The following is a 9,237-nucleotide window of genomic DNA, read 5'->3' on the forward strand; positions in this document are numbered from 1 at the left end:
TATATTGTCGCAACTCGGACAGAGTACTTCATAACCACACATAAATAATATTGTTGGCGATTGGTACTTCATAATATCTTAAAATATCTATCATGCTAGTTTCTCAAGTCACCGCGGTGAAGGCCGCCTTCATATCACTTCCATTCGTTGGCGCTGGACTTGTTGCCTCACAATCATCTCGTGATAGTACAACTTCAAAATCTTCTGTGGCGTCAGATGTATCGTCGCCTGCGCACGGGGACTCATTCGCAAGAAGGAGTATGATCTCCACTACGGATGGTGCTGTAGAGGATACATCTATACAATCCAGTCTGCCTACATGGGATCAAACGCACAACGGCATCGCCGCAAGCTAGTCCTTTCCCTCGGTGGACTACATATCAAACATATTAACACACTGCTGACATCGCATGTCGCTTGTATGTTTTGGGGTACCCAGTGTGCACTTGAGTACCGGTTCGAGTCGACTACTGCGGTTACTGAGCCGCAATGAACGGCTGATCTGCAAAAGGTCCACAATGCTTGAGAACTACACCCTTTGCTTGACGAGGTTTTTTAAAATAGAGAATATATAAAAATATGCGTGATTTTGGTACGCCAACAATGTATAGGCCAACAAACATTAAAATATACCTTAATTTGGTATCATCCTTTTCGTGAACCTCGGTACTAACGCTCACTCGTATTTTATTCCACCTCATTGTCAATTTTTTTCGCGGTTGTCCAACACCTCCAGAGACAAGAGAAAAGGATCATCCTATATCCAGTGCACATCTTGGCACTTTTACATTTCTCTATACAAAGCAGTTGTCATACTTTGTATTTCTCTATTAAGCATTTTTATATATACTCGTTTTCATACTTAAATATTTCTCTTTAAAAAAAAATTTAAGTTCAAATTTTTGGGTTACCACATTGCACGCGTCAGTGGCACTGATCTCATAGTTTTCTGGCATAGGGCTTTGATCAATATTAAAGTGAAGATAAGCACGCATATGTGCGCATCTTTAATATTTATAGAAATTCACTGTGGCTGTTCAATGCCTGTATTAAACCTGTTCTTAAATGTTTGTCGGCTCTATCGCGTCTTCGTCTCGAACTTTCATCGCTGTCTCGGCCTTCTCCGCTGCTTTCTGGCTGGGTGGCCGATGGGTGACAACTGCATCGATTTTCAAGGGGATCTGTGTAATGAAAGGCACACATGTTCAATACAATTGATAGAAGAAAGCGTTCGTAACCTGGGATAATGCATGTGTAAACTCACTGGATATAGGTTATTTTCCGACACTTTTGATTAAACACGTAAACAGCTCTCGAGCTGTCGATATTGCACACGACTGAATTGTATTATCGCAGACAACAAACTTAATTCATACCTGTTCCACATTGCAGCCGTACGCGGTAGGCGTCAACTTCAGCAAGGTATGTAAGGGTACCTAGCGTGTCAAGAAAAAATTGCATTAAATTGCGAATTTATGTGATGTACGATGATCATCGTAAAGAATAAACAGAGCAATCGTGCACACAGTGACACGCAATCGAACGATTTGTCTATTCATTGCACGAGTTGATACTTGAGTCAAAATCCTCGGATACAAGGTATTTTATGCGTATGCAGATTATGCACCCAGCCATATCTAAACGTGGGCGCATAAAATCCCATGGTCTATCTGTTCTACAGATATAATCGCAAGGTACTGAGCTTAGTCTGCGTTGCCATCATTTGCAATAAATGATGTGAGTGCGAAACATCGCTCAAAGTGGCGTATGGCACAGACTAGCCAAAATACCAGTTGTATAATGTTTTGTAAAAAGATTTTCAGAACAGCTAAATTTGGAGGAAGCCCGGGCGCGCGATACAACCTCTACCATACTTAAGCGCAGGTGACGAATGTAGATCTCTCATAGGGAGGGTGAATAACAGACCATATGTACGAGTACAGACATGCTTTGCAAGTAACTTGAGCCTCACAGCTATGGATCTCACAGAGATTATTCACTTACCTTAACGTATGGCAGCTCCTCAGGTGGAATGTCGAGGTAGTAGGAGAGCAAACATCGAAGCACAGCCTGATGACTCACCACTACATAGATGAAGGAGAAGAATACACTCTAAATCAACACCCGTTCGATTAAAGGCGAAACTATAGCTTCAGATGGACCACTGTAGATAATATTGAACTAATACCTACTTCGGAGTACGTGCATTTCAAAAGTATTTGCGTACTTTGGCGTACTGCGTGCATATGTAATACTTTACAAGACCTAAGAATGAACACAATAGAATTCTCTGGTCATTACCAAGCATCAAAGCGCACGCTTGCTACATAATAAGAGTACATATAAATGGAGGGCGAGCCAGAGAGTCCACTCTGTATAGGCCTGTAGTCTTAACATCTTAACATATATACAAAAAAAATCAACTTGCACACAATACCGATGGAACCAAAAAAAAACACTTACATAATACGTTGTGCGCGCGTTCCAACTCCATAAGCACAGGTTCCAACCGTGTAATGATATCTTTATAACTCTCTCCACGTGGGTACCGGTAGTTAAATTTATCTTCATCTCGGTTTGCGAACTCATCCGGGAACTTCTCCTGGATCTCTTCGTATGTCAATCCATCGCAGGTGCCTAGCGCAGGGGTGTGGATAGTTTTCATGAACAATTGCATCTCGCACAAAGCTGTCAACTATATTGGTAGATATTCTTCAGCAACAACAAAAAAAGTGCGAAAGTCTTCAGGCGGATATAGAAGCTTCAGCACCTAACGGCCGCGTGTATTTTTAAGAATAGCACAGTTGCGCAGGAGGATAAGAATGAAGCAGCAATAGAGGTCGTAGACATCTACGAAAATGTGCTGCGGTGGCAACGCACTTAATATCAAACACACTTGCAAGGGCTACCTCATACCTGCATCAATCTCTTCTAAACACCGCCACTCTCGCTTGCATTCGGTGAAGTGCTCGGCCGTCATAATAGTTCGCAGCATGGTAGATGTCCAAACCTGCAATGATATAGTACGTACAGCAAACCCTAAAACTCTTACGATCGGACTATGAAGAATTAAATACTCCACACAGGACGCGGGTAGCATTGTATGCTTCGCTGCTTCTAACCTGGCGATGATTAAAAAAATCAGAAGACAGAGCAAGGAGGCGGTATGACGGTATCCTCGCGAACTACATCTAATCAAGTAGAGATACGAACAACTTACCTCGAGGTTCTCGGGCTTGATCTCCCCCATGTACGTTTTCAGGGCCTTTGCGTACTGAAGTCCACGGGGAGACAGCCCAGAGTTGCCTCCGATACGCCCAGCGACATTAAACTGACTCTCACCATGCTGTTGTGGAGAGATGGAAATGGAATAGTTCAAAATGGGAGTTTTCTTGAGAGCGGATTCAATTGGAGGCTGTTAGTTGTGAAGCTGAAAATTATAATATCAATGTGTCAACTACCTATTGAGTCCATTAGCATAAGGTTGACATGTGAGTTCACTCATACGCAGACGCAGACTCGAATCCCGACAGATATTTGTGGATTCCCAATGTCAATCAGCCAGAAAGACAAAATATTCATGACCACACAGCCATCGGTATATTTAAAACTACTAGTCAACTAAGATCTAAACACCCCTGACAGTATCTACACGGAAAATATACACACACACCCCTACATCACAAAAGGTGGTGCATATAATCAGAAGTAGTCACATACCCGACTAAAGTAGATTGTTCGCGGAACAATGTGCACATTCATGAGTAGGTATACAATCCCGGTCTGCATGTAGCCGTTGACCTTGTTGCAGACGATTTGACGGTTGACTGTGCAATACAATTGGTGCAAAGAAAGATGATTAATCTGTATAATAAGGAAGAGGAAGGGACTCGCGCTCGAAATGTGGTTAAAAAAGGAAACAAAATTGGAAGAAAAAAACACGGGTTGTAGCATTTTTAACCCCTCAGGAAGTGGTAACGGAAAGCCGTGCAAAAATCTGCAAAAGTCCAGCATATCCAGATAGCATCTAAACAATTGACAATTTACATAGAAATTCAATACGGTCGCACGGGCGACTACTTACCATCAATCATTCTCAAGAACGAATATTCGCCTTCATGGTCCAAATCTATTTCCTCATAAACCTTCAAATAAGTCAAAGTATATGGAACTGATGAGTTAATACGTATATAACATATGTGCAGCCACGAAAAAAAAATAGCTATAAGCAGCAGGATGTACGCCGCGGCATATACACAGTTTACATCTGAACTTGTTCTTCGTACAACACAGTCCAGACCCTGCAATAACCCGTACGGGTATGTACAACCAGCCGTATTCACGTATAGTCAAGGGCGCGTTTGTGAACGGGGCTTGCATAGCATCCTATTACTTTCGATCTTGAATCACAGAAGGGGCGAACAGTATATAATCTCTACAGTGGTACATGCGCATACTGGCCTACACTCTTGCGAATGAAAACAAGGACTGTGAAAATTGTACCACAGGCTGCATGTACGGCGTGACTGCGACGATGCATGGACCCGAGGCTTACATGCATTGGAGATGCATGGACATATAAATTTGACGACGAAATTACTGGTAGGACGTTTTGTGCGATACTTATATGTAACACTAAACAGATTCTCAATCGGACGTATAGCAGACAGAATATCAATCAAGTCAACGTGCTAGTCATGTGCGCTCGTATAACATACGTCCTCGTACGCCGCCAATCGCTTTTTGAAATCTTCCGCGGCGGTTTGCTTGTCCATGTGTGCATAGTCGGGGAGTGTGAGCTTCACTTGTTCGATGTTGGCCTGTATGATTGATTCGTCTTCGCATACACTCTCAATGAAGAATACTCGAAACCCTTCCTGCAAGCAATGAAGGGTGTGACTGGGTGAGTACATGCATACTTACCTGCGTATATATGCACATAGGACGCTTTGAATAATAATAAAATAGTCTAGTTTTGTTTGCCAGCAATGGATGAGTCATACGAGATGATCCGTAGCCTTTTTTTTTTCGAAGTGCCCACGCATCGCGTGCCACATAATCACAACAATATGGAATTGCGCTCAAGTAAACTAAGCGTCTTGGCATACACTATGTATGCCGAAATCTAGCTCTTCATACAACACCATGCGATGATGAAGGAAAAATGGCGTTGCACCATACATCTTGCTAGTGCTTGCGGGTATAAGACACATCCTGGTATATAATTTAGCGTGGCGTTGGTGAATAAATAGGGAAATCCGTAGTGTGTTTGTACGTGTTCAGTCATCAAACGACGTATATCGAAGCACACACGCACCTCTGTGCAGAGGCATTTATGTACAATGTCTGGTTATAACATTTACGTCGAGTATGCATTGATGCGCAAATGAGGTAGAATTTAGCAAACTAATCAACGCATCATGTACAAAATAAAATGTTCCGAAAGACTCGATCTCTACAACAGCTACGAAGCGAACTGCAAAGATATGTAAATCTGGAGCGGAACAACAAGAATATGTACCAAAGAAATGAAAGTATATACACTCTCAGATACATTCATAATCGGTAACTGTACGGCACATATGGAAACAAGCAAGTATCCCACAAGTGTTGCGTACTTCGTCTGACTACGAGACAGGCACAGGCTATAGTGATTCTAATACTAGCTAAACACATCTAAAACGTGAAGTGTGGACTGTACGAACTCCTGAAGCCTAGTGTCGGAATCTAACGCACCTTACTCAGGAGTTCATACACAGTTTTCCTACGTTCCCTCGTAATGGAGGTGGCGTCGTAGATACCCACACGTGCTTGTTCAGTCTTGAGCCACTCCACCATGTCTTCTAACACCTGGGAATGGTACAAGTAGGAGATTGGTAAGCACGATATGTGAGGTGCATATAGTCGTGCACAGGATAACTAAGAAGTTAAATAAGGATCCTTTTTCTGAGGTACCGTCACTCCGGGTTGTCGGGTGTAATCTTCTGTATATACCATCCAACACAGTACACCTCACCACGCTATACAAAGGTGCACTGATTAAAAAGTAGCAAAGAAGCAAAGTTGTCATTTTGTTCAGATATACGATGGCGTATATATATATATATATATATATATATATATATATATTTATATATATATATATATACTTATATATATATATATATATATATATATGTGCGTGTGCGTGTATACGTGTGTATGTATGTATGTGTATATAAGTATGTGTGTATGGTTACTTTAAATTTGAACGAACGCCGAGCTTTGTATGGAAGAGAATATATCGTGTTCCACAGGACATTCGGGCCGAATACCGCAAAACCTGCTAACATATATATTGACCGACCATACGAACGAGTTTGTCTCTAAATATTGAAAACAATTTAGCAGTGAACACACAGGCATCAAGACGAAGGGAGGTGATCGATTAACTAGCTGATATCAAGTAGGCATCCATCACAGAAGTTAAAAGAATCAAATCTCAATGTCACACCTGATCTATCATCTTTTTGCGGATATTTGCTACGTCTGGGACAGTGGAGGTGAAGAAATCATGCTTCCTGGCCAATTCCGTATCTAAATCCTGTCTGAGATTATTTGTTCATAAAATCGAAATGATTTGAGTTTGAGCCCACAACCACCTATGGAGGATATACTTTTTCTCGTACAAAATCCATTCTAAGTGGCCATATAGGCGATGGTGCGCGGATAAATAATCGTGCAGCGCCAGTATACGCCCACGTCGAAAACAAGTGGATTTTTGACAACATAACATATAGCCACATAAATTGGAATCTCTAGACATATACATATACATATTTGCAAATATGTACATATATATATTTATATATATATATATATACCTGCATATACAATATATACAACATAGCATAGGACGCTTTAATTTGAATATATACACCTCTGAAGATACGCTTTTTAACCCGCGTGTGTTTGTAAATATACGAATGAATGTGCGGGGGTGTATGGTAAGTGAGTTGAATTATTTGTACATGCTTATAAATATATAAGCAGATATTTAAATTCTCAGAAATTGTACCAATGCTTCCAGATATACATTCATATCCACAAGGACACAAATCAGACACACGCACACACACATACACACAGAGACGCATACAGAATTAAAAATATATAAGTGTAGATATATGCATATTCGAATATATAAATTTATATTATATATGAAGCATAACCACCATCTACGTACAAATAGATGCACACAGCACACAAACTTATACACAATATATATACGTCGTATTCCGTTCTACATACATATACAATAATGTGAATACGTACATATGTGATAAATAAATAGAGCTGCTGGTTTACACACATATATATATTCATATCGTTATAATATACATGTTTATGAATATATGATATATATCTGTATCTATATGTTCTATATTATATATATATATATATATATGTGTGTGTGTGTATTACACACACTACTATATATATATATATATATATAGTAGTGTGTGTGTGTGTGTGTGTGTGTGTGTGTGTGTGTGTGTGTGTGTGTGTGTGTAGTATATATATATATATATATATATATATATATATATATATATATATATATATATATATATATATATATATATATATATAGGATATACAGATAAACTCTCGCGCAGAAGTAGGTACTATGACATCCTTCATATACCACGGTGTGTGTACGAACAAGTCGATAAAATCTTCGCGTACGACATACTTACAAACCTTTAAAGTATACACGCTGGCTTAAAGTTATTATTGACGAACTGTACGATGAACTATTAATTTCATACCTATATCGACCTGTGTTGAAGATCTTCGACGGAAATCCTTTCCACTTTAAATATCTGCATACTTTGCTTGCGATGTAAGTCTTGCCACGGGCTGGCAGACCGACCATTATCACAGCATGTTTTCGCTCTGATTCCTTACCCATATTTGACTAGTAAATGAGATCACGTACTTCAGAATGCGATATTTAGGGGGGGATTTCAAATGCTCTTAATGCGTCGTGATAAACAGGTGATATATTTAAAAGGCTACCACCACAAGTGCAAGGCAGCTTTGTATTTATATAAACACAACTTCCCAGCAATATTTTAAAAATGCCTGCAATCTTTCAACCTCATCGAGTCATCCAGGTCAAAGCACTTCTTTGCTCATCATCGAAATTTGGAAGAAGGTTGAGCACTTTTCAAGAGATCAGATATGGAGGGCAACAGAAAAACCGTAAACAGCCGTCCGAAAATAAAGCCAATAACGCAATCACCCAAAGGTACACCAAACTGGTCACTGGTTTTTGTAGACAAATATGGTTCCATTTCTTTGGCATTTTCTTGTGTGTAACTGTATATATTCTATGTACACAAACATATGTAGGTCAAATTTGTTTTTTTTTCGCACATTATAAGTTTTTATATTGACGAGCTAGTTTTGTTTTATACACTCATCACTCACCACTCACCACTCACCACTCACCACTCACCACTCACCACTCACCACTCACCAGCCACCAGTCCCAACTCATTAGTCACCATCCCAGAGGCCCAGGGCCCCAGAGTATGGTACATAGTAATAAGTATGTCCACTCACCAGTCGCCACTCGCCACTGTCGCCAGGCCCATGTCGTCACAGCGCCACTCCACACTCATCAACCTACAGCCTAGAACTGCCCACAGCCCGACAGGCCCACACTCCAGAGTCCAGACTCCACACCACAGTCCACACTCACTCAGTCCACAGCCCACACTTATTATTTACCTTACAGTGCCCACTGCCAAGTGCCAACCCAAGCCGCCATCATCCTTTATTTATTTCTATACAAAACCCCAAAAAAAAAAACTGTACATATATGTACAAGAAAAACCCTTTGGTTTTTGTCTAGTACCCTCGTTAGTGAGACTCTTTCTTCTCTTGTCTACCTTTTTTTTGGGATGGGAGTATGGGACCCAAAGTTGCAAAGGCCAAAACGTATGTAATGTATGTACCCCACCAGAATATTTCAGGGCTAATTCACGTGTACTCCACAGTCCACTGTACTCTCGGAGAAGTGGATTGGTAAGTGCTATATTTGATAACCTAATGAAATGCAATGAAACGTATCTAAGAGTAGAACTATTGCTCGCCTTCGATCAGAAGTATGAATAGAAGTTTATTTATAACTTTTGACATAAATATACAACTTCAAGCAAAATATTTTAGTTCAAGAGACAAGAGGCA

At 40.3% G+C, this 9,237-nt stretch overlaps 2 protein-coding genes across 3 annotated transcripts; one reads left to right on the forward strand and one right to left on the reverse strand.

Moving 5' to 3' along the window:
• Nucleotides 1-92: 92 nt before the first annotated feature.
• Nucleotides 93-356, forward strand: SARC_00019 (hypothetical protein; the record flags this gene model as incomplete). The annotated part of the gene is made up of 1 exon (XM_014306312.1): nucleotides 93-356. One exon carries the CDS (start codon nucleotides 93-95, stop codon nucleotides 354-356), a length of 264 nt encoding a protein of 87 aa, XP_014161787.1.
• A 469-nt stretch (nucleotides 357-825) lies between these two features.
• SARC_00020 lies at nucleotides 826-8,051 on the reverse strand. Of its 2 annotated transcripts, XM_014306313.1 has the most exons (12): nucleotides 7,812-8,051; nucleotides 6,494-6,587; nucleotides 5,737-5,850; nucleotides 4,719-4,877; nucleotides 4,085-4,145; nucleotides 3,721-3,827; nucleotides 3,221-3,346; nucleotides 2,917-3,010; nucleotides 2,464-2,637; nucleotides 2,005-2,084; nucleotides 1,377-1,436; nucleotides 826-1,181 (listed from the first exon to the last, which is right to left on the reverse strand). In XM_014306313.1, exons 1-12 carry the CDS (start codon nucleotides 7,952-7,954, stop codon nucleotides 1,062-1,064), a joined length of 1,332 nt encoding a protein of 443 aa, XP_014161788.1. In that variant the 5' UTR covers nucleotides 7,955-8,051; the 3' UTR covers nucleotides 826-1,061. The 2 variants fall into 2 exon arrangements, with proteins under 2 accessions (XP_014161788.1, XP_014161789.1); XM_014306314.1 differs by having other exon boundaries at nucleotides 826-1,436.
• Between the last annotated feature and the right edge of the window lie 1,186 nt (nucleotides 8,052-9,237).

Source organism: Sphaeroforma arctica, assembly GCF_001186125.1.
Source record: "Sphaeroforma arctica JP610 unplaced genomic scaffold supercont1.1, whole genome shotgun sequence".
In the NCBI taxonomy this organism is placed as follows: Eukaryota; class Ichthyosporea; order Ichthyophonida; genus Sphaeroforma; species Sphaeroforma arctica.